The sequence below is a fragment of the Vidua chalybeata genome, chromosome 14 (genome assembly GCF_026979565.1).
Source record: "Vidua chalybeata isolate OUT-0048 chromosome 14, bVidCha1 merged haplotype, whole genome shotgun sequence".
Lineage (NCBI taxonomy): Eukaryota > Metazoa > Chordata > Aves > Passeriformes > Viduidae > Vidua > Vidua chalybeata.
Window position 1 is genome coordinate 13,790,382 of NC_071543.1, and position 25,272 is coordinate 13,815,653.

Genomic DNA, 25,272 nt, shown 5'->3' on the forward strand with positions numbered 1-25,272 from the left:
AGCTGGCAAACCTGGCTGGTGCTGCGCCAAGAGACCGCGGGTGGGGGCCGGGCCCGCTCAAAATAATTGCAGGAGGACCCCAAAAACACCGACCAGCCCTGAGTAGGGTGTGGTGGGAGCGCTCCCCTTCTCCAGCTGGGGACCCTCGTGGCTGTGGAGGCAGCTTGGCTGTCCCTGGGCCCCCAGGAACACCTTCTGGAGCAGTCACCTCCGTCAGGCTTCTCCAGAAATCCGGGCTCCAAAGCTGGCTGCAAGATCCCTGTGTCAGAGAGAGAAGCTGTTCTCTCCTGGGAAAGGGCTTGCTGTTAAAGAAAAGCAAGAGGCCTGAAAAGCAAACACTGGTGCACAACAATGTCAGAGTCAAAATGGGGGGGAACAGATGTGAGGAGGGGGAAAGAGTGCTGGATAGATGGAAAGAAGCCATTGGTGGTCACAGGGAAACCGGAGTCTCAGTGACCCATGGCACACGACGCTGTCCGGGCACTGCAGCAGCACAGGAATATTCAGCCTTGGCAGGGCAGCTTCTCCAGTTAGCAAAATGTAGAAAACCAGCTTTGGGGACTGCAAACCCAGAGTGGGGCTATGGCAGAGCCCAGGGCACTCCCAATCCCATGGACACAGCCCTGTGTGGCCTCCCCGGGGCACAGAGCTGGCCCACAGCAGGGCCTGCCTGCAGAGGGGGCGGCAGTGGGGGCAGCGCTTGGGCCCGGCGTGAAGCGGAACAAAACACACCGAGATGGCTGTTTCACATCATGGAAACTTTATAAACACTTGCAGTAACCTAAGCTTGTACACATCACAATGGCTCCAGGGCTGATGCTGGGGGCTGCCATGCTGCACAGGGCGATCTCACATTCCCAGCTGTCACTCCTGGGCCACTGGCAGCAGGGACTGTGCTCACAGCAGCAGGGATTGGGCCCCACAGCAGCAGGGACTGTGCCTCATGGCAGCAGGAATTGGACCCCACAGCCCCCTGCCAGCACAACCAGCATCCCCCACCACTCCAACTGCTGGTCCCCAGTGTTCAGCTGCACCCAGAGGTGCAGGAAAAAAATCAGCACAGACATACAAGTGACAAAGAACTTTAAAAGGACACCATGAAATAGTCTGCAAGAAGCTGCCTCTCCCCACCTCTCACACTGTCAGACGGAAACCCAACCATCCTTGGATTCTCCCTACCCATGGAGCCAGGCTCTGTCCTGGGGGTCTGTGCTGGGCAGTGGGCACAAGCAGGAGGATGTGACAAGCCACTGCTCCCTCAGAATGTCACTTCCAGAGCCACACACATCTGCACAACCCAAGGAGCTTCCCAGACTGACAGGCTCGAGGGGTCCCCAAACAGCAGCCCAAAGAAAGACAGTAGGGAAATGCTGGCCTTTTGTGTGGGAGCCACAGGCCCAACACCCTAACAGGGCCAGGGGTGATGTGCTGCAGGCACGTGGCCTCAGTGCCAGGCTGGTCAGAGCAGCTGGCTCCAGCTTCAGCTCCATCCTACCTGTTCAGAGATCCCTGATCAGAACCACTGTGCGTTGTCTTGAGCCCCTGGTGAAGGGCTGCAGCAGGAGGGGCCCAGCACAGCCCCAGGTGCTGCCAGTGCATGTGGCACAGCCTCAACTGCCACAGCACAGGGCTGGTTTGGTTTTAAAGCCACTTTCATGTGCCAGGCCTAAAGGAGGGAGCAGCTGGGGCACTGCTGAAGCCAAGGGAGGGCGAGCACCATGGACATGACACACGTGAGCTCCAGTGTGTGCCATTCAGCAATAAGAGACACGAGGTCACACAGAGGGAAAGTGCCAGGAGGTGGGAAGGGCCTGCGCCGGGCAGGACACCGTGCTCGAGGGAATGGAGCACCTGGAAAGCAGCTGTGGGAATGTTTGGCCACTGGTTTGCAAATGCTCTCAGCACCTAAAGAAAACCATTCAAAAGGAGGGAGTCATCTTTGGGTGGGTGGAGGAAGCAGGGAAGCAGCTCTCTGCCATGCACAGCCCTGGAGCTGGGCCCTGGTGGCAGCTGGAGCAACAGACAAGCCTCTACTGCTACAGAGGTCCTGGCCAGGGACACCTCTTGGGTCAATGGGCATCATCCACAGGGCCATGGCTGAGGGACAGGCTGGGCATCTTGCACTGGAAATGAATAAACAAGCAAACAAGAAACTGGGCAGTTCTTAAAAAAAAAAAACCAAAACAATGGGTTTGACCCACAGTGAGTTTCAGATCCTCAGCACCTCTGTGCTGGCCATCACAATCACCCAGGATGGAGACTTCTTGGTGGGCCTGTGAGAAGTGGATCTGGTGGGAGTGTGGCTCATATGGAAGAGGAGGCAGTGGAGGAAGAGGAACAGGAAGAGGAGGAGCACCTGCTGCTCCCTTCCCCCAACTGCACCCTTGGAGGCTGCTGACCCGAGGGTGCTGCCTGGGAGCTGATCCCAGGCAAGGCTGTGGCCATGGCTCAGGCCAAGCCCCTGGCCAAGCCTGTAGTGTCCCAGGCCAGGGATGTCCAGGAGGAGATGAGGAGACATTCCATAGGGCTGAGTACAGTGATTCCCCCATCCCTGCCCAACCTGTGTCACCATGGGCAGTGTTACCAGGCACAGCTGTCCCACTCACTGACACTCACCAAGCACAAAGGAAGGGGCTTCTCAGGGCAAGCAGGGCAAGGGGAGACTGGAGCTGTTCTGCCCTTGCATCAAACACAGGGACTCAGCCCTTGTGCTGTCCATACATGCTTTTCAAGGCATGTTTCCTGAAAGTGAGCAGGTGAACAGGGGCTCCACATCCCTTCCACAGGCGGTCTGTGTCCCCCAGCCCTGCCCATGCTGCCGTCACCTGCACGGGCACACACGGGAGAGGAGAGAGAGGAGAGGTGGGAGGGCAGGGAAAAGTTCAACACAGATGTGTACGCAGGACCTGCTCTCCATTGTAGTCTCCCTCTCTTAATTTCTTTGTGGTTCTCTGAGCCCACTTGTGGCTCGTGAATCATCGTCCAGTAAGATTGCGGCTCTCCAGGGCACTGGGGCTGGCAAGGCTCAGCTCTGACTCCTGGGTCACAAGCACAGAAAGTCTCCTGGGTCCAGCTGGGCTGAAGTGTGCTTACAAAGCCTGGAAGAAGAAAACAAGCTCCATGTTCTGTGCAGCAGTGCAAATCCACCAGTAATGGCAGAACCACTGGAACCCCACAACCCCATAAATGCTGATTTGTCTTACATGTCTGTTTTCAGTTTATTATTCGATTTGTTGTCATAAACACATACCTGTAGCCTCAGCTCTCATCACTTGGGATCCTGCCTTGTGGTGATGAAGAACTGGATAAAAGGAAGTAGAAGAATAGAGAAAAAAATGAGTGCAAGGAGCAAGCTCCATCTCAGCTCCACAAGCTCCTCGAGGCTGGGTAATGGGCAGGGAGGGGTCTGTTTTGCAATAGCACAAATGTTTTCTCTCTCACTACCAGCAGCAGCAGTTCTCAGACTTACACACAAACCTGCTCTCTTGGGCAGAGATTGGCAGCTTTTCAGAGCAGGAAGCTGAGACTTATTTGGGCAAATATTATCACAAATGGCACCTGCTGCCACTCAGAGCCCAGGGCTTTGCCCATGATGTGTCCCCATAAGCCCCTAGCTCCCTGTCTGCACACCCCCTGTGCTGGACCCAGCCATGCTCTCTCGGCAGCTGCTGGGACCCAACCAGCCCTCATCACCTCACCCATGACCTGATCTTCCCACAATACAACAGGCACTGCATCACACAGACCCACACACATGGTAACAGGGATCCACAGGGATATTTCTCGCTTGGTGCATTTAACTTATCAAGTCTCTATCTGGACTCACATTTTAAGCTTTGTGCTCTTTGTTTAGTTTCAGCATTTTAGCTGAGCCCCATCTGCTGTTCGTGAGTACAAGACAAGGCAGGTCTGGGGCTGGGGCTGTCTGTGCTGGCTCTGCCTCAGAGGGAGCACCCTGTGCTGCAGGGCTGCTGTTCTCCACATGCAACCTTCTCCATGCCAGCCTTACCTGCCTGTTCTTCGGGACGCCGTCTCAAAAAACTTGGTCCTAGAGGCCACCCTGCAAAGAAAACAGGAGAAGTTTATCTTCTGACTCGACCTGGAAATTCACTAATGAGATCTGCTTTGCACCAGGGGAATGAGATGCAGCATTGGCAGAACTGCAGAGATCACCTTCAATTGACAGTTCTTGTGCCAAGGCACAGCCGGGCCTTGCACAAGGGGGTGCTCTTCTGACTCGACCTGGCAATTTGCTAATGAGATCTGCTCTGTGCCAGGGGAATGAGCTGCAGCATTGGCAGAACTGCAGAGATCACCTTCAGTTGACAATTCTTGTGCCAAGGCATAGCCGGGCTCCTTCTGTGCTCGCTCTACCCCCACACCACCCGCCAGCACTTTGGCTGGGCTGTTTATAGAACCATGGAACCATGGAATCATTCAGGCTGGGAAAGATCTCCAAGATCATGGAGTCTAGCCTTTGACCAAACACCACCACACCAACTAAAACATAGCACCAAGTGCCACATCCAGTAATTATTTCCATGCTCTTGCCTATAATCCTGTGTGCATCCATCCCCTTTATGGTCTTTCCTTCAGCGTTTATGTACTCAAGAAAGAGAAGTTAAATTAGCCCAGAGAAGGAATTAAGGCAGTTCTGGCACAGAGCTGACCCTCATGGCACCTTTTGTTTTCTTTAGGTTAATTCTCACTAAAGACAGCAGGGTTTCTGACTCTTTTAAAAACTGAAAGAAATCTGATGATGAGATGAAGCTGAACTCCATCCAGTTTCCTTAAGAAGATCCAAGCTGGATCTTGTCCTGCCCCAGAAAGTGCCTGGTTTGAGGGGTTTGCTGGAGGCAGGCAGGAAGGGGCTTAGCTCCACCGACCCAGAACAGCAGGGAAGGGGATGGGGCAAGGCTCAGCCCTGGGGCTGTGCTTGAGCAGCTCCAAAGCTTCATGTTTGCCTTTGCTGTGGCCCCACTCCCCTCCCTGGCCGTGCCATCTTCTCAGCTTTCCAGGTGACACTCAAACCTGCACATGTGCCAGTGCCAAGGGGACATCCAGAGGCTCCAGCCACTGAGCCCCCAAGTGTCCCTGCCAGCACCAAGCACCTGCCACGGGCTGCTGGCTTACACAGACGAGGGCATCTCCTCTGCTGTCCCTGCTATCAGATCTGGCCTCTGCTCCAGCTTTGGAGGGATGGGAGTCCGGCACGGTGGATCTGGAGGTCTCACAGGGGGACGCGTTATCACAGGCTTATCACCATGGGAACGTGGCTTAGGGACACTGTCACAGTCACCTGCAGGGATGGAGATGACAAACACTGAGCAGGAAGCTCTGGCAGAGGGCAGATATTTATGAAGGGGCACTAAACAGGTCCATGGGTTTAATCCTGTCCCTCTGCCTCAACACTCTCTCACTGACAGTGGCCAATAGACAGAATAGAGGGACAGAGTCCAGGAAAAGGAAGTTCCCACACTACCTGTCCCAGAAAAGCTTTCCTGGCACTGGGAACAGGGGCTGGAGCTGGACCTGCAAGGACAAACTCAATGCAGTTGCTGACTGTGAAGCTGATACTTCCTGGGAATGACAAGTGTTCTTAACCCAACCCTGTGTGGTGTTCTTAACCCAATCCCCTCCCTATGAAAGGGAGAGGAACAGCACAAACTGGTGGTTCCTGCAGCTGAGCTTTCATCCTGGACAGTGACACTACCTGTTCTCTCCTCGGCTTCCTTTCTTCCCCAAGATTCAGGCAACCTTACTATTCACTTAACCCTTCAAAGTCTTTAAGAGTCAAGTCAACAAGGAATAGGTGTCAGACTTTATCCGTGCCCACACCTAAGGCTGTTCTGGTCTCCCAGCCATTCCCGCTGAACTATACTGAGAGGACTCAAGGGGAGATGCCACCACCTGGCCCAGGGAGGGCTGATTCGGGCACCTCGGGCTTGCCCTGCCTGGGTCTGGCCAGGCCCCTGGCACACACTCACCCTCTCTGCCACAGATGCCCGGCCGGGGCGCCGGTCTCCTGGCCTGCAGCGTGGCGGTCCTCAGGGCAGGGCTGGTCACCACCCCGTTGGCCGCCCTGGCAGCTGGTTTTGCCCCTCCATCCTGCAGCCTGTTCCCCAGCTTCCCCAGCTCGGGCTCAGCGCGCGGCTGGGGCCGGCTCTCAGCGGGGGGACGCCCCGGCTCGTCCCCGCCTGGCCGGGGCGCGGGCAGGCGGCTGCGGTGCAGGGGCTTGGGGGCCTCCACGCCGCCACCGTTGGGGGTCTGGCTGAGCCTCTCTGCTGTGGAGACAAGAGGGCAGAGAGCCGTGGGGTTAGGTGTGTACCTGTGGCAGGCACATTTCTCTCTCTCAGGATTTTTTATTGAGGTGCACAGAGAGAAATGAAAGAGAAAACAATTTCTATTTCTGCTCCTTGTTTTTCTCTTGTGGAATGTGTTTGGAGAATTGTTTACCCAGAGTGAGCGCTTGGTTGGATCGTGGTGGATTGTTTGGGCCTGACAGCCAGTCGGATCCACCTGTGTCTGGGCTCTGGAGAACAGGGTCACGAGTTGTGAGTTAGTTAGATATGATAGTTAGAGAAAGTAGCATGTAGTATTTAGTATCCTCTTTTATATAGCATATTAATGTATTATAACATAATTATAATAAAGCAATCATTCAGCCTTCTCAAATGGAGTTAGACATCATCATTCTTCCCATTGGGTTCACCGACATCTACAACATGTACCACACTTGGTGTGCCTCCAAAAGCCACTCATCCCACCCCTCTTGCTGTGCTACAGACATAGGAGCAAACAGGAGCTCTGCTATGAACCCTACTGCTCCCTGCAACCTCAGGGCTGTCCAAAGTGAACAAATGCTTCTGCTCCCAGGTCAAGGAAGCATTGAAATGCAAGGCCAGCCCTAACTCCATTAGCAGTCTGCAGGTTTTACAGAGCAATGTGAATCAATCATGTTTTGCCTGTGTCACGAAGTGTACTTTATACCTAAACATCATCAGAGCTCTGAAAACTAACGGAGAAAGAGACTTTCTATCTCTTTGGTGACTGTGGAATCAGGGCACAGCCTGCAGTGACAACTAGAGCAAATCAGGTGCAGAAGCATGATTTTAAGGTGATGTGCCCTTTGCTGTTAATCCAGCTGACTGTAAAGAAATGGTGAAGAAGTTATGATAATGTCAGAGTAGAACTTGGTCTAGAAAATACCTTTACTGCTTCCTGAAAAAGTTGTTTGGAGTTCTTGCTCTGGATGTGGAATTGCCAGCAGCTGAGCCAGCTTGAGACCTCCTTGGGCCTCCTGCAGCACAGCCCTCCCTGGCTACCATCCCACCAACACTCCATGCAGTTTTTTGCCTCTGGGCCTCTCCTGTGCTAAGAAACAGCCGTAGTTTATCTAATGGAGAATGCAGCAAGTAGCAGAAAAACCCAAATCCCACAAAGTCTGACTTGTGACATGATGCAACCAATGTATGAGTGTTTTTGGCTTTCCTTTCTCTCTGAGCAGCCCTCACTGCCTGCCATGTCCAGGACCTGGAAAGTGCAGCCCTGCTGCTGTTACCTCCATTGCTCCTGGAAAGGTTTACAGGAAGCAGGAGGGGTGAGAAGCAGGTGAGGCATCAGGGAACAGCCAGACTGACCTCCACTCTCCTCCACAGAGGCACCAAAGAAGACAGGTCTTTCCCTCAGGGGACGCTTGGAGATGGTGATGGGTTTGTGCCGCCGGGCAGCCACCCTGGGTGGGGGCACCGGGGGGGCTGTGGTGTCTTCGGGGGGGCCAGAGTAGATCTGTAAAGGGAGACACGTTCAGGTGACCCGACACAAAGGGGCCGCTGCCTCACCACCCGCTGCAGGTGCCCCTGCCCAGCACAGAGGGTGATGGTGACCACCACTGACACTGTCCTCACCACTGACACTGTCCCCACCACTGACACTGTCCTCATCACTGACACTGTCCCCATCACTGACACTCTCCCCACCACTGACACTGTCCCCATCACTGACACTGTCCCCATCACTGACACTGTCCCCATTACTGACACTGTCCTCACCACTGACACTGTCCTTACCACTGACACTGTCCCCATCACTGACACTGTCCTCACCACTGACACTGTCCTCACCACTGATACTGTCCCCACCACTGACACTGTCCCCATCACTGACACTGTCCTCACCACTTACACCCCACCACGGCACTATCCCCACCACCGACACTGTCCCTGCAGCTCAGCAGGAAGATCACAAACACAGACAATTTGTAGAAACAAATTCCCCTGGAGCAGATGAGGGAGACTTTGGAGCTGACAGCTACTGACCAACATCAAGATTCCCATCGTCACAGAAACACAATCCCTGAATCATCCAAACCAACCCTGCATTGTTCCAGATCTAACACTAAAACCCTTCAGCTCTTGGTTTACAATGACACATTTGGCACCAGGAAATTACCTGGGATGAAATACTGGCATAAAAGCAATACTACTGAGAAGTTTTATCTCCTTTTCTCACTGGTCATGTGGCACCTATTTAGTTGGGATTGAGAGGTTCTCATTTATGTCAGGGCTTTTTTAAGAGCTGAAAACGAAATACATCTGAAGAGCTGAAACACCCTATTAAGGCCCAAAGCAGCTGCTCCTGTGTTCTTCCCAGGGATGTTAATTGAAGTTTTATCAGGCTTTAAAGCCTGAGTTGCTATGGAGAGGTGGCCCGAGCTGCTGAGCCCAGAGGCTGCACTGCCTGTCCTGGGAGATGTGGAGCTGGACCTTTCCTGGCTCCAGCCCAGAGGAGGAGAGCTGTGCCAGCCTCACTGGCATGCTGGGTCACCACACCCTTGAGCTACACTTCAATATGGAAAAACAGCTTAATTGCATCACCCAGAAAAATCTGACCATGAAGAAATGTAACATTCTGATTTAAGCGACTCATTTTGGTAATTCAAACCAAAAGTATATTTCTTCTTCTCTGGGCCAAAAAGCAGGGCTAGGAGACCAAGATGGGGGATGGGAGAGGAAAATATGTCCCTAGTTAAAACTCCTTGGTCCCATTGTGTGCCTGGGGAGGGCGGGCAGTGGCAGACGGCTCCCCACACCCCACGGTCAGGCTGCTCTGGCCCAGCCTGGGCTGGCTTTGGATAAATCCATGTGTCAGGACCAGGCTTTGCTCCCGACAGCCTGTCCCAATATGCATGAGGAGAGGAGAAACAACACAGATGGTTCAGTCTGAAAGGGCCTGCAGTGGGTCATCTGGTCCATCCTCCCTGCTCAAGCAGGGTTTCCCTAAGGAGCAAATCGCACAGGATTGTGTCCAGACAGTTCTGGAATATCTCCAGTGAGGGAAGATTAAACACCCACTCTGGAAAAAAAAAAAAAACAAAAACAAAACCATACTCAGGGTTTGGTGACACAGGGCAGGTGCTGCCTCACTGGGCTCTGCCCTGGGCAGGGGCAAGACACATTCCCCAGTCCAAAACACAAGGTCTGGAATACTGGAGTGCTCTCATGCTGTGACATAGCAGCACATGAATTAAAAGCAGCAGCTCGTGTATTAATAAAACAGTAAAGGATTGCCTGTAGGAGGGAAATTTTTTGGAAATATCAACCTCACCCCTCTATCCTGAGCAGAATCCAATCCTGCTTTTAAAAGAAACATTAAGCTCCCCATGGACACTTATACAGGTACCAAAGAATACTGCTTTCAGCACCTGAAACCCAATCTAAACCAACCACAAATGACTGTGTTTAAGAGGTGGGTGCAGGCTCTGATTTACTTCTAATTGAAAATCAAGTCAAATAAAATAAAGGTACAAAGATATTGACAGACCCTCACCTTAAGGAGGTTTGTACAGGGAAGAAGGTGTTTCCAGAACAATCAACCTATTTAATTTAACGACGGCATTGAAACATGAGCTGTGGAAACAGCAATTATCCACAAACACTTCATGAATAGTTACTCTGTCCTCAGAGTCTTCGGATTGCACCATATAACCCACATCCCCTCTTCCTCCAAGTCTCATCTGAGTTGTTTGCTCATGTGTGAACTGAAGACTCTTTCAGCTCCGATGCCGAACTTAAAAACTCAATCCAATAAATGTGACTAACTTAATCTTATTGCTGGAGAAATTAAAAGCAAGCAAAAAGACATCTGGTTTAATTAAAGCTGTCATGCCAGATCTCAGAGGTATCAGGGTATGTTGATTCAGACTGTGCTGCAGGCTGTAAGGAGGGGAGCACAGAACCTCATCTCTGGAGTGAGTGTGTGAGATCCCAGACACAAACTAGTCCCTGTTTTTCTGTGGGAACATATTATAAGTGTTCATAGAGACCTATAAAGGAATTGGCTGGTATTTCCATGAGCTTCTGCTCTGGGTACTCAGAAGCCTTTCTGAGCTCTTTCATCCCATTTCAATCCTTGGTATCACAGCAGACTCCCAGCCACTCATCTGGTCCCATACCCCTATGTTGTCCCCACCTGGTTGCTCTGGCTCCACATCCCTGTTGGCAAGAACCTTGCTGTTCCAGCTTTGGCTGCCTCTTCCCTTTCCAAAGGGAGCTTTGCCCCTGCCCATGTGCTGCCCTGTATGCTGGGAGCTGCCCCAGCCCCCTCACAGCAAACAGCATCCCTGAATGAACAGCTCCATGAGAGAGGTTTGGACACTGTGTACTCTGCTGTGAAAAGCTGGAGGACCCAAGTTGCTCCTTGGAACCCAGGGCTGTTACCAGGGCAGTAATCTGCTCCCTGCTCGGGATCTGCTACTCTGGATGCAAAGGCTGCTCCAGCTTTCAATATTAACACCCAGCTCTTGTCATCCCCCAGCCACCCGACACCCCTGAGCTGGTGTCGGGTATCTGAGAGCAAGTGTGAGCACAGACACAGTGGAACATTCTGCTCTCCAAAGGCAGAACTCCACCTGACAAAGCTGCTGTCTGCACGTGCGTTTTCTGCACCACCCCAGCAACCAGACCCTGGCTGGGCACACGGGTGATGCTCAGGCTGAAATATGAATACCCAGCACAGATCCATGGAAGGCAGGTGAGACTGGAGGCTCTCCAGGGCTCTCAGTCCTATAAGAGCATGGCCCAGGGACATGGGCACCAGCCTCAGCTCCTCTGAAGGCCCCACCCCAGGCAGCAGCTCCCTCAGACTCCCCCTCAGTCCAGGGAGCACCTCCCTCAGGCTCTCCATACCATCTCCACGCCATGTGTCTGTTTCTGAATGCAACCACAGCTGAATTACTTTCATCAACCATTCAACACTCGTCTGCTCTAGGCTTTTTCCACTGATTTAACAGCTGTGCAGTGTCTTATCTAGGACTGTGCCCATTAAAACCAATTCTCCTCTGGCCTAGCTCCTGTCCAGCAAAGGAAAGAGTGAAGCCCTGTAATGTCTGGTCATAAAATAGGGTTTTTTTTTCAATAAAGCTTCCCCTTGTTTAAAAAGAAAAGGCCAAAATGCCCAGACTCGCTGTTTCCTCTGGTACCAGATAACAGCAACATTGAGGAACACACCTGCTACCCTTTGCTTCCTCCTGAAGCCTTTCAGGGCAGAGTGTTATATAAAGCCAGCCCAAGGAGACTCCAGAAGGAGCCCGAGCGGTGCCGTGTTGCCACAGCAACCGTCTGCAGGAGCAGGCTGGAGCAGCCCCGTACCTTCCCAAAGTGCTCTATCAGGATCTCCACCACGATGTTTTGGAACTTGATGTTCATCATGGCTGCCACAGTGTCCTCCTGTGCTCGCATGAGGGTGGGCCCGAAGATCACCCCCATGTTGGACGGTGACATCAGATTCTCCCGGCTGTGCTCACAGACGCTGCAGAGGGCAGGGGAAGGAAGAATAGAGTTTGGTTTGGTTTGTTTTTTCCCAAACAGATCTTATTCCAAGGAAAAAAACAAAACAAAAACAACAACAAAAAAAAAAAAAAAAAAACAAAACCCAGGATACACTAAGAATCAGTAATTCAATTTTCTTCATTGTGTTTCAGAATTTGTTTCCCAGCTGTGACAAACATGGCTCTAGCTCTGATACACACATTTGGCTCGAACAGATGCTGGAGAGAGCAATGTGCTGAGAGCATCTTTATTTGATCTCTTCCCACTCCCAGCTCCTCTTTAACTCTGCAATCAAAAATTATCTGCACAACATATGCACAAAAGGAATAATTTAAATCCTATATCCTTTTTCTCCAGAACTGACTTCTGGCTTTAATTTTCTTTCCCTCTGAAGGAAGAGAACTGAATATAGGGAGCACACTATGGTGGTTTCCAATAAATTTCTGAGGGGTGACAATTTACAGCCCCTGCTCTCAGAGAGTATTTTCATTTTTAAATCATTTCCTGCTCTGTGCAGGAAAGGAGATGGAAGGAACCACCAGAAAGAGAAGCATCAGTTCATGCAGAGGGCAGCAAGGATAGTCACCCCATTTGTGCAATCCATGAGGAAATTCCCAAGGGGACTACGGTGGGTAAAATTTTGCAAACCTGACCTCCCAGAAAGGCTTGGCCTGCGGGTTCCATTACTCCCCTTTCTTTAGTTTTAGAGGAAAATGTCTGCTTACTTGACAAGGTGCTGGATGAGGAGTTCTAACATCTCCCTGTTCTTGTCAGGCAATTTATACACCAGTGCATGAATGGCTCCCAGCCTGTAATCCAGGTTCTCAGACTCTGGAAAGCAGCAACACAAAGAAGAATTTACACCCCACACTTTCAAAATAAATACACCAGGGAAATATAAAGCCAAAGGAAACCTGTGGAAGCTATTCCCTGTGCAGCATGGGAGCAAAAGGGAGCAGAGGGAAGTGAGATTTCACAGCAACAGGGTGAACACTGTGAGAAACAATATGAAGTGGAAAGAGGAAGAAATGGAGCTTGAAAGGGAGCCCAAGGACACCCTCCAAAAGAGGTTGGGCATGGGCAGGTCCTCCCTTTCACACCCTTGTTCCACACACCTGGGAGTCTATGAGCCCAGAGAGCTCTGACACTGAACAACACCTAAAAATGTACTGCAGGGAAAAAAACCTGAGTCTCTGACCCAAAGAGGTCACCATTAGAAGAATAAATAATCAGGAAACAATAAAATACTCTGTGTGAAAAGAATAGTGTGGGGTCTGGATGGCTGGGAAGCTCAATGGTGCAAGTTTCTGAGGGAGAGCAGGGAAGGGATAAATGTCCTGCCCACACCCAGCCATCATGGGCTTAACCAGCTCTGAAACTAATAAATCCTGGGCTTGACTACCTTCAGCAAGAGGTGGAACATTTCCCTTTCCAAGAAAGAATGGGTGTTATTCATTCTCCAGAGGGACACATGAAGAAGTGGACACCCTCCCAGCCTCCCTGTGACTTCTGGAGGCACAGTGGGATGAGGGATGCTCTAATCCCACACATTTCCAAATGCCAGCACTCCCATGCTGAGGGTGATGACCCTCGTCATGCTCTCTGCATCCCTGTCTCCCTCACAGGCCACTGGTTCACAGCTGGTTCAGGCACTGGTTCACAGCTGTCACAGCTTATCTGCAATGGCCACAATGAGGTGACAGCCAAGGAGCAGCTTCTTGGCTGACCTCTGACCTCTGTTAGTCCCAACTGAGACTCAATCCCAACAGCTACAGCAGAGAAATGTCTTCCATGGACTGTTTTCAACATCCCAGGACAAATTTCACAACCTAAAGGGAACACCTACTTATCTGGATGGCAACAGCACATCCCATTCCCTCACAGGTTTTAAAATAAATATATCAGTACTAGGGGGAAACAATTCTTGTGGCTGCTTTCAAGTGAGTGACATCCTCTGGCTCTCCAGACCCCCCCGAGACCACAAGACCCTGTCTGAGGGAAGGGCACTGCAGGAGCAAAGGAGGGAAGGGAACATCCAGTACCACATTCCCTGCACAGGTAAGCACCTGGAGAAGGGAGCCACTGCTCTCTCTACAGGTGAAGCAGCTGGACACCACAGAGCTGGGCTGGCAGAGCTCTGCCAAGTGATTTTGATGGACCCTGGCTGGGGAGAGCAGGGCCAGGGACCATCAGTGGAGAAGCTGTGGGACTTACTAGCAGCCAGGACCAGCTCTTTGTGGAGCTTGTACGTCATGACGGGTTCAGACAGGTTCCTGCAACAACCAGAAAGAAAACTCAGCTCTGCAGGGCAATTGTGACCCACTTGTGACACGGTGGACCAATAGGCAAACTGGCTCATCCCTCAGTGCCACCAAGTCCCAGTGGCATTTCCCTCTGCAGTCAATATCAGTGAAAGAGCCCTGCCCATAGGACTGAGAGATTCTGCAACACCCATATTTATAATTCTTCTTCCCAAAGCCTTTGTCACTTTGCCCTTTTCAACAGCCAGATGTGAATATCTGGCAGCTCATTTCACCTTTCATCTGGATCAGCCCCAGTCCCCTCTGCCTCCTTGGGGCAGGTGTGACCTGCAGTGCTACCTGAGATAGAACTTCAGTGAGCTGGTAATGGTCTTGATGTCCCAGTCCCCACTCTGGAGATCCACATCGCCAGGGCATTTTGGATCTGGAAGAAGAATGAAAAGGTTTTAAAATAAAGTTCATTCAGAGGTTGCTAATAAACAGTCTGCTTGGGGTGGGGGATTCACCTCGAGACACACAAAGCCATAGCAGCACACAACGAGAGCTCCTAATTCCCATGGCTGGGAAAAGCAGAAAAACAGCACCAGTGTCAGGGTTTTGGAGAGGCTGGGGAGTGGTGCTAATGAGGGACAAAGAGGGAAGCACAAGGTAAAATTTAAGCAGTGCTGACGAGTCACTGAGAGCATATTCTCTATAGTTTATTTTTTCACATGGCTGGCAGAAACAACGGATTTCAACAGGTCCAAGACAAGCTTTCTGACATCCAAAGTAATCTGGATGTCAGCTCAAATCTCTCATTTGCAGCTACTACCCTGAAGGCTGTTCTGGAAGCATTCCCTCTTGCTTCACAGAGAGGAGGGAGCTCAGGGGAGGCCCAGCAGCATGGAAGTACAATTTGCTCCTTCCTACCCCCCCGATAAACCACATCGTGTCTGTGGCGCCACAAAATGAAGGATGTAGTTGTAGGAGAGGGGGAAGCTGGACTACAGAAATAAACAGCAGGATTTATTTTTGAAAATAAATAGGACTAGAGACTAAAAAAAAAAATTAAGTGATCTCCTATTAATCTCCTTTAAATTAAATTATCTGTTGTGGTTAAAGATTAAATCCTGCTGCAGCAGTTATTTCTGTGGTGTTGGACTTTCCATTATGCTTTCATATGCAATGGGGTGGCAAGTGGTTACCCAGACCCATGCAGATAAACAAAACAAAAAGCCACTCACTGGTGGGATTCAGAGGAGAAAACCACAGAGCTGCTCACAGGGAGGGTGAGAATCAAGCAGCAATAGAACCTGAGGTTTAGCAATGAGTCATAGGCCAGCAGAGCTGGGCAGATGCCTAAAGTCATGGCTCTGTGAGAACTGGGCATAGCCAGACATCAGTACAAACCAGGGTTTTAATAAACAACATCCAGAGTAGGAGCAATAGGAAACAGCCAAAGCCTTTGAAAGCTGCATTAATCTCAGATGTCTGAGCTGGCATGAGCCCGAGGCACGCAGGCGGAGAGGTGAACGCAATCTCTGCCCTGTGCTCCGGCCCCAGGCAGGGCTGGGGAGAAAGGCTTGGACTTGGTAGGTGGGGATCAACCCCAGAGTTCCCCGTGAGGCTCACAGGTGAGCATGAGGTGAGGCTACGATGGCCTCAGCCAGGGCCCAGCCCAGAAGGGCCTGTCCTGGCACAAAGCACTGCTGAACCCCTCAACCTGCCAAGACTGTAAACACTTCCTCAGTGGCCAAGCTTGTATGACAGACAGATCCAGCCACAGGAAGGCTCACAGCAGGAATGCATCCACTGCATTCTTAACATGTACATTGGCTTCTTGTGGTACACACTGCACACAGCGAGGTGTCCCCATCCTTCCAGAGAAAAACCTTACACTAGGGTGGAGAGCTCCCTGCAAAGGCCACCTTCCCAGTCCAGCTCACCGTGTTATCCCAGGAAAGAAGGGCAAGATGAGCCTCAGAGGGGTCACAGGGACCACAACCCATGCTGGACATTTCTCACTGTGGAACCCAATCCTCTCTGTCCCTCACAAACAATTCAAGAACAGAATTGCACAGAATAATCAATTCTTACCAAAAAAGGCATTCAGTAACTTCTGCACCTGGATATTGCTGCCAACAGTCCGGTACACGCCCTCCGTAGTGATTCCTAAAAGAACAAAGCCAAGAGCGTTAGCCGAGGTTTCCCGCTGGTGGTCCACAAGCCCCATCTAGTGGAAATGTTCTCCTGCTGCTGGGCTCCGTCCCACGCCCCGGGTTCTGTCCCATATCTGGGTCTTGTTCCACTATCCGGGTTCTGTCCCATATCCCAAACCCTGTCCCACTCTCCCGGCTCTGCAGGTAGGGGCTCCACTCACCCCAGCAGCTGAGGCCACCAGCACCACTGTGGTCACCATGTCATGGCCAGGTGAGCATGGCCAGGGTGTGGGACACACCAACCCTCACACCCCATTTCTGTGGGGTGCTGCTTTATCACACATTTGCTCAAACCCCCACAGAAGACAAACACATTGAAGTAGAATCTGAAAACACTGGCTGGTGCTGGGACAGGCAGAATCATTGTCTCTCCAAGCTCTGCCAGCAAGGTCTTTGTGCCCCCGCTGCTCCCCAGTCCAGTGGGCTTTGGCTGCCACAGCCCCAGCAGCCCCAACCCCACACCTGGAGATGAATCCAGACCTCTGTCCCACACTGGTGATGTTCACTGGTGCAGGCTGGATGATATCTGACAGCCCAGAGGATGAGCTGCCACCCTTCCACCTGCTTTTGCTGCTTCACAGACTGGGGCTGAAGCAGCCTGTAGCCACCCCTGCTGCCAGAGCTGTTCTCCTGCCCAACACTGGGTGTGCTCAGGGCCAAAATTGAGAAAACCCCGAGTGAAAACAGCATAAAGGTGGAAGTTCAACCCCAACCGCCTTGGCACAACATTCCAAACCACATGGGATTTCTGCTCCTGAAGAGCACGCATTTAACTGAAGGACACACATTCCTCAGCTAAAAGCTGAAGTCCTGTGTCAGTGGCTAACCCTGCAGCTTAGCAGAGTGTAACTCGAGGCCATGGGCAGCACGGCCAGGCCAGCTGAGCTCCTCACCTTTGGTCTCCACTGCATTGATGCACTTCCGAACAAACTTGAAGCCCACCTCGTTCAGCTCCACTGTTTTGGACAAGGAAGCTGTGTTAGCTGCCTGAGCACTCCTGGAGACCCCTGGGACCCCCCAGCCCCACCTCCAACCCCAGCCCAGCCTTTCTTGGCACCCAGAGCCACAGTGCCCCAGCACAGAGTGTTCACACCTGCACCCACGTCTCCCACCCCCTCAGGAAACACCACTGTTCTGGACATCCTGACAAGGAGTTATTAGTTCCACATGTTCTCCCATTTTTCCTTAAATTTATTTTGAGTTGCAGCACTGCTCCCTACCCCCTCTCTGTCTTTAATAATAAGGTATTTAATAATAATAATAGTGTAAATTATTTGGATTGTGTCTGATAAAGACTTAAATAATAATTTCCAGAGCAAAATCTGCAGTTGAAGCTATTCCTCATCATGGGACTATGTAATTTCTTCTTATCTACATCACTAGGATTAAAAAGCAAAACCAATCCAGCTTGATGTGCTGAGGAAAGCTGAGCACAGGACTTGCTCCACTGAGCTGGGCAATCCTATGGGATCCCTGCATTTTCAGCAGGTTGTTTATACTGATCCTGTCTGCTCTCAGCAATAACATCAAGCTCAGACTTCTCTTAGCCCTGTCCCAGGAATAAGCACAGACCCACCTGGTGCTTGATACTGAGGGCTATAATACCACTGGAATTCTTACCAAATATTTTAAAATTTGGTAAGATTCTTTAATCTATGACAAATAGAGAATGTTTATTCAACGAAACCCTAATTCACATTCCTCCCAGCGTGTGATGTGAACACAGCCACACAGCAGGTTTGTGCTCATGCTTCTGGGAATGCTCCCCCTGTGCTCATTAGAACCAGCTAGTTACAGTGCTGATAAAGTGAGCTCTGAGACAGAATGCAGGTTCCACCCAGCTAACAGAGCCCCAGAGGGGTTCCAGGGCTCTGCAGTGTGTCTGTGTCCCAGGGCTCTGCAGGGTACACTCCACTGCTGAGCCAGGGGACACAGGACATGGTGGTGGGTGAGAGATCCAGGGAACTCAATGCCACCTTTATTGCCCTCTTACAACCTTTGTTAAGGGACACATCCTCAGAATCTCTCACTGGGGTTTGGAGGTGCAAACTGAACCTCACATCCCACTACTCCTGGCTAAATAAAAACTGCTCACTGCAGTTCTGTGCAACTCATTCTTATCTGGGCTCGGTGCCAGACACTGTGGTGTAAGAACAGAAGTGACACTGCTGTCACGGACCAGGGACAGTGCTAGTCAGCAGGAATTGAGGATGAGTGTATCTGCAAGGAAAATCCTGCCTGGCCTCGAGGCTGTGAGAGCCCAAAGAACAGCAACAGAAGTGACTCACTTTCTTCCTGCTTCGTGATGGGACTGTGATAAATCTGAAAAAAGGGCAGGAATGGGGGAGGGAGAAGCAAAAATATCATCAGCATGATTTGGTATTTATTTCTAAAAGAAAATGCAGCATCCCATAAATCACCCCCAGATTATCCAGAGGCAATCACAGCCAAAAAGACAGTGTCCCATAGAACTCTCATTTTATAATTAGGCAAGAACCCATTATCTGCACAATCAAGGAGTTTCTGCTGCCTCCCTGTATTTCAGTGGGGCACCTATTGCTAGGGGAATTCTCTGTTCTGTAGGCAAACCACAGGGCTCTGAGCTCTGCTCACACTGAAGGAAGGGAACACCAGTAGGCACAGAAAGGTGGGAGAACACAGGTGCAGGGTGGGCAGTGACACCTTTCAAAAGGTGGCTAAGAGCACGGACAGACAAAACATCATCTCCAGCAGGCAGTGAGGAGCAGGAACAAACCAGCCCCAGAAAGGCTGGGGTCTGGCACAGCAGGAAACATCCTGAGATTTAGGGGGGAAACCCAAAATCCCCAGTGGGAGCTGAGGGAACGGCAGGGAGCCCGTGGTGATCGTGCAGCACTGATCCCGAGCAGCACCCGCCGGCAGAGGACACTGCTGGGCAGCACATTCCAGCTGGGAACAGCTCCAGGAACACTCACCGGCTCCTTCCCGTCCATGGCCTCCATCCACAGCCTTCGGTTGGCTTCTGAGAGTGCCTGCAGCGTGATGGTCCCAGACCTGTGCGGAATTCCCCCAGGGAGAGGCAGGGAAAGGAAGAAAAGTTGTTTTTAATAGACAGCAAAGAGGGATTTGCTGCAGGCCCATGGGGTTTGGGGCCACCAGACATGAAGCTTCTCACCTTTCATTAGTTTCAATGTCAAAACAAAACCTTTTGTCTATGGAGTCAGTCTTTCTCCTTACACAGGATTTCAGGGTCAGGTCCAAGGTGCCCTAGGAGAGAACATGAAAAGCAAGGTGAGAGGAGAGAAACATGGGAGATTTTGGGCCCCTCAGCTGCAGCCCAGCCCAGCACTGCCCACGGTGCCTGCCCTGACATTCCGATGGCATCAGTACCAGGAGCACAGGTGCTCCTCCCACCACCATCACAGGCAGACATCAGAGGCTCTGAGTTCCAGGCTTGCTCTCAGCCAGAGAATGTTCTGGACTCAACAGCAGTACCCCACACAGCAGCACTCTGCCCCTACAGTGCTGGAACACTGCTCCAACCAACCCCGAGAGTCACTCCCTGTCTCTGAGGCCAGGATCACGCTCACCCGTGCTCAGACATAGCTGGGCTCTAATTTTTACCAGGGTTGGTCACCAGTACCAATTACCCACACCACCAATGAACCAAATGGCTTTACACAAACAGTGTGTGGCAAAGGGATGTACATTTCCTCACCCCAGACAGAGCAGACATGCTCTGGAGAGGTTCAGCTCTGGCCCTGGGTGTTCGTGCCCCTGCGCTCCGCAGCAGAGTTAATTCATAATTTGATTGTGGGTTTGTGGCCAGCTGTGACCTGATGGTGCAGGCTACCAGACTGCCAGTGTTTGGGAAAGGCATTAAGTTTTCTGAGCCCTACCTGCAGTGATGGGCCTTACTAGACATGCTTATGGCATAAATGACAACAAATCTCTCCATACAATAGTTTGGATATTTCTTTGCCCAGCTCTCTGCCAAGGGGTTGCAAAACATCTATTTTATTTTCCTGCTGCAGTGTGCAGAGCCCTGCCAAAAGCAGACCATGAGCTCACACACTGGAGCACACATGCCTGGCTGGGAAGGCCCTGGGGACCCGCTCCATGGCAGAGGAGGGCGGGGGCCTCAGCTGGAGGCACTGGCTGTGCTCCATCCTCCCACCCCTCCCCTGTCACGCGGAGGGACTGAGGGAACTCCCAGACTTTGGTAAACCAAAGCACTTTGGTGAAAGAAGTGGTTACCCAAATTGCTGCCTTAGTGCAGTTTGGAGCTGCACTGTTGCCCTCTCCTCTCCCCACACTGTCCCAGTTCCACAGAACCAGTGCTGAGAGCAGAAATCAAACCACAAACCAGTGCTGTGAGCACGCAGTGCTGTGAGGAAATGCTGCATTTGGAAGCAGTAACTCCTGTAACAACTTGAGTCATTCAGTCACTTCAGTGGCTGCCACAGTTCTTGTGGCTTCCAGCCCCTGTGCACGGGGAAGGATCAACATCAGCTGGCCCAGAGAAGCACAAGTTTCACGCCAGACTGAACTCATGGGCCAGCACTGTCTGGTATCTCTCATGTCACACCACCCATATTTGCTGCCAAACCCTGCAGGGCCTGGGCTCCCAGGGACACAGTGGAGTGAGACCTCTCCTCACAAGGGTGCCTCTTCCAGGTGACACCAAACTGCCCTGTGGGGCAGGGAGGGGACAGAGCCCACCCCTCTGCTCTGTGGCACCTGCAGGGTCAGCTGTCACGGGAAGGGAGGCCATACATGGGTGGAAGGTGGGCCCAGTGGTTGGGCCAATGTTTGCAGACATCCAACTCACCTGCTTAGCTCCAGGCTTCTGGTCTATGGGTGTCATCCGCAAGGTTTTTGCCTCTTTTTCATACTGGCAGTAATACTTCACCCAGGAGATGCCCAGCGCCCCTGCAGAACACAGGAGAGGCTGGAATCAGGGACAGGGCTGTAGCTGGATGCAGCCAGCAAGGCATGGTCAATGCTGCCCAAATGTCCTCCCTTCCCTGGGGATGGACACTGACAGCCCTGGGGGACGTCAACCTTGTAGGTGTCTCCATGGGCAAGAGTCAGGAGGAGAAGAGTCAGGAGGAGGAAGAGAGAAAGGGGAGGAGATGAAGAGAGAGCCAGAAGGAGAGGAAAAACAGGAGGAGGGGAGGAGGAGAGAGGGAGAGGAGAGGAGCACAGGGCAGCAGCTGCCTCCAGCACCCTCCCAACTCACAGCTGGTGAAAGGGCGTTTGTGGGACTCTGACCACAAGCCAGGCTGGTTTGGCCAAGCCCAGCCAAGACCTGCACTGGCAGGATCCTACATGTCCTGGATGTCTGTTTCACAAACCCCACTACTTTCTCCTGTGGGTGAAAACTCAATAAGATATTCAGCAGCTTTAAAATACTCTGAAGTTCCTATTTCTGGATTCATTGTAACTTTTCTCTGTTTTCTTAACTGAACCCCTTTATAGGAAATAGTTCAACTGGTATCATTTCTGTAATTTGTTTTTAAGTTGCAGTTGTCAGGAAGAACAACTTTTCATACTTGATTTACAGGGAAGCATAAACAGAGGCAGAAAATAGCCACTGACCTGCAGGAACATGCCACATTTAGGGTCTAAAATTACTGAGTGTGCTTTCTTTTAAAAGCAATATAAACAGACTCAGAGGTCACAGTTTTGCAAAGACTTACGTCCTCTGAGCATTCCTGCAGCACAGCCATGGAGAGCTGCAGCCAGGGTTTGGAAAAGACTGCATTTGGTCTGATTTGATTCTGCTCAGAATTACAAATTTTGCTCTCAGCAGCTTAACTCAGCACTGGTTCCACCTTGGCTGTGCTCAGCTGCTTGCAGAGGCTGCCAGAGGGAAGCTGGGCAGGACACCAGATTCATCCTGGTAAAATACAGCCAAGGCAGAGCCTGCCAGAGCTCCAGGCTCTGCAGTCATAAATCCCATCTCATCGGAGCGCAGGGCAATTAGCCCTGTGCTGTCACAGATATGTCACTTGGGCAGAGCTCTGTGCCACTGCTGACAGTGCTGCCAGCTGAGGCTGCTGGTGCTTCCCCAGGCACTGCAGGCCATGCCACCCTGGGCACCTCAGGCACTGGCAGAAGGTGACACCCAGTGCAGCAGGGCTGGCCTGGGCACAGCAGCTGAGTACAGCCCACAGCTGGGCTATGTCAGGGCAGGCCTGTTCCCTATTGCATCCAGCTGCATCCCAAAGCCATTACATTTCTCCTGAGTGTACAGGTAGCCCTCGATGGTTGGCTGCCCAGGCAGCTTGCAGGTTAGGGGTGCTTCCTTCATCCTCTTCTTCAGATCTTCCAGCTCCTCCCGCGTGCTGGAAAAGTGATTCCTCGTCTGGTAACAGAAAACAAACAGAAGCACATTTGAACATGAGCAAGAAGTGAGCTGCAGGTTATTTATTCCTAGATAAATCTGAGGTGCTGTAGCAGAAAGGAATCGGCTTCCAAGGTACAAAACATGGAAACCACTCTACAAATCCACATGGAAACTGGCTCTAAGAGCCACTGAGCTCTAAGGGATGACTGAAGACACACATCATGTGCAGAGATGGTGCTGGAGTGCCACAGCTTGGGAGGCCACTTGTTCCCTTAATTAAGGAACTTCAGCACATTTCAAGGCTGGCTGGAGCAGAGGCAGCACCTGAGCTCCCATTCACACCATTGCTTGGGTAACAGGTGTATTCTCCTCCCAAAGGTGTTGATTCCCAAAGGATCATGCTACAGTGCTTAGCATGAAAGAGTCAGATCAACAGGGGGTACAAAATCCAGGCATTTTGAAGGAATACTACTTGGACCAATTAATGAGCCAGCAGCAAACCATCTTGGCTCGGATTTATGGCTGTTGTTTCACAGAAATGAAGGCCAGTCAGGAAAGACTGAGGATAAAGAAAACAGGACTCAGATATTCTACCCCATGAGCACACTTGGCCAACAGAGGAGCTTACTAAAGCATGTAGCAAGCCTGCAGGAAGCCAGTACCATTAAGATCCAGGTTAGAGGCCTTAGAATACAATTTCAATCTCGTGAAACTGAAAGAAAATCTCAGGCTTGTTTATGCACCAGGTTAAATTATGCAACTGCAGTAGCCCCTTCCAGAGAAAACAATTTCATAGACCTGTAAACTGTCCCATGCGAGAGAGGGGAAAACCCATGTGAACTGAGAAGGAAATAACTGTATCTGCAACAATGCAAACATGGCCAGACTGCTTGGGTGGAAAGACCTTGCCATCAGAGGTGTGTAAATACAAATGAGAACAGAAATCACACAGAAAAGTCCTTCAGCTGGGCAGGGACTCACGTTCTGCAGGCTGAGCTGGAGCTGCTGCTTGTATGGGAGGAAATCCTGTGTCAGCTCCACTGTCAGGTTGTTGTAAGTGAAGAGGCTGTGGAGAAATGCCAGCACCTGCAATGGAGGGAAGGGACACACTGAACTTCTGTGTTTAGAATGGAAGGAAAGATGGACAGAGTGTGGGGTTTCAGAAATTACATATGCAATTATTTTTTCCTCACAACTTTGGAATGCCAGCCTTGCTACGGCTTATCCACCACAGTGTCCCTAAAGCCCAAGCTACCACCCACACATCTGTCTGAGTAGAACACCCAGAATGAAAGGCCCTGCAGGGAGACCCAGAGCAGATCTGCAGAGACCATCCACAAGATCCACAGGATCCCACACTCCACTGCAGCTGGCACTGGGGCAGAGCCACCACCCAGGGCAGGGTCTCTGCACTCAGCCACAGTCTGGGACCCTGCAGGCCAGGCTGGGACAGGTGAGCAGGGCAGGTAACACCTCTGTCCCTCTGCAGACAGACAGCACTCACCAAACCCAGGGGGCCAAGATAAGCCATAACAAGACCTGTAGCTCTGTACAGTGTCCAACCTGTTCCTCAGGATCCACAGACAGCCAGAAGAAACAGGGCTGGGGCTTCACAGTGCTCCTGCCCCACAGGACCTAATCCAACCTGGCAACTCATCCCTTCCTGCCATTGCCAGCACATCTGAGCACCAACCAATGAGACTGAGAGAAAAGGAAGCTCCTACCGGCTCCACAATACTGAATTTCTTGCTTTCTTGTACTTCCTGGATCTGGTACACATACTCTAGGGAGGACTCAAAGAAATTGTGTCTCTCTTTGTCCACCTGAAGGTCAGCCTAGAAGAAAGAGGGAAAAGTGGAAAAAGAAAATACATCACATGTAGTTTGAAAATATTTTACTCACTTTTGTCTGTCAGCCCACACATAGTTCTGTCCTCACTGAAAACCTGCCTGGTGTCCAGCCCATCTGTGAGCTGGAACATTGGATATTCTTTTAAGTCTCCCCATTTCTGGCTCCCTTTCATTCAAGGATCCAAAACCTCTTCTCACTCTGCAAGGAACAGGCTTTCCCAAAGCTCATTTATTACTTTAGCATAAACCTCTTCTCCTGACAAGGCCACCCTCAGCACCCTCTTGCCTGGCTCCATCTGTGTCCCAGAACCAGCAATTCTGGAGCTGCAGCAGTGGCAGGAGCACACAATGCTCCCAGAGCTCACACACAGTCTGCCTTGCAGAGATGCTCGCAGGCTGATCTGACAACTGGTCTGACAGATCTGAGCAGATCCAGCTGCTCTGGTGTGGGCTGGAACAGCTGGGTTTGCTGCAACCTACCTGCAGCAGCACCAGCTGGAAGGAACCCCCCTCCTCTGCCTGCCCCCACCCAAAAGCGCCAGCAGCAAGGCAGGACACCAGGTCAGCAAAAGGAATAATAACTGGTTACTTTTCAGCCAGAGCACTTCCCCAGGTGAAAGGGTGGCCAGTCCCCAGCTGTGCCAGTGCCACTGGTCACTGCCCTTCACCATCAAGGTGACAACAAGCAATGACAATGTCTGAAGCCACTACCAGCATCCAACAGACACAGAACTATGAGCTTGATCTCCCCGGTCTCACAGAGAATCCAGGCTTTGGGTAGATTTAATTGATTATCAGTTTCAA

At 51.4% G+C, this 25,272-nt stretch overlaps 1 protein-coding gene across 2 annotated transcripts in view; it reads right to left on the reverse strand.

Moving 5' to 3' along the window:
* Positions 1–743: 743 nt before the first annotated feature.
* OPHN1 (oligophrenin 1) overlaps positions 744–25,272 on the reverse strand; it is a 52,025-nt gene continuing 27,496 nt past the window's right edge. The window contains exons 6-24 of one of the 2 annotated variants that reach the window (XM_053955599.1): positions 24,343–24,453; positions 23,600–23,704; positions 22,507–22,636; positions 21,098–21,198; positions 19,442–19,533; positions 19,242–19,320; positions 18,576–18,609; positions 17,181–17,243; positions 16,166–16,240; positions 14,429–14,513; positions 14,043–14,101; positions 12,554–12,659; positions 11,649–11,808; positions 7,641–7,788; positions 5,988–6,281; positions 5,134–5,299; positions 4,010–4,060; positions 3,251–3,301; positions 744–3,098 (exon numbers count right to left, since the gene is read on the reverse strand). In XM_053955599.1, coding sequence (XP_053811574.1) covers positions 3,259–3,301; positions 4,010–4,060; positions 5,134–5,299; positions 5,988–6,281; positions 7,641–7,788; positions 11,649–11,808; positions 12,554–12,659; positions 14,043–14,101; positions 14,429–14,513; positions 16,166–16,240; positions 17,181–17,243; positions 18,576–18,609; positions 19,242–19,320; positions 19,442–19,533; positions 21,098–21,198; positions 22,507–22,636; positions 23,600–23,704; positions 24,343–24,453 — 1,902 coding nt within the window. In that variant the 3' untranslated portion in view covers positions 744–3,098; positions 3,251–3,258. Of the gene's footprint in view, positions 3,099–3,250; positions 3,302–4,009; positions 4,061–5,133; positions 5,300–5,987; positions 6,285–7,640; positions 7,789–11,648; positions 11,809–12,553; positions 12,660–14,042; positions 14,102–14,428; positions 14,514–16,165; positions 16,241–17,180; positions 17,244–18,575; positions 18,610–19,241; positions 19,321–19,441; positions 19,534–21,097; positions 21,199–22,506; positions 22,637–23,599; positions 23,705–24,342; positions 24,454–25,272 lie in introns of both variants that reach the window. The other variant, XM_053955598.1, reaches the window with a different exon arrangement.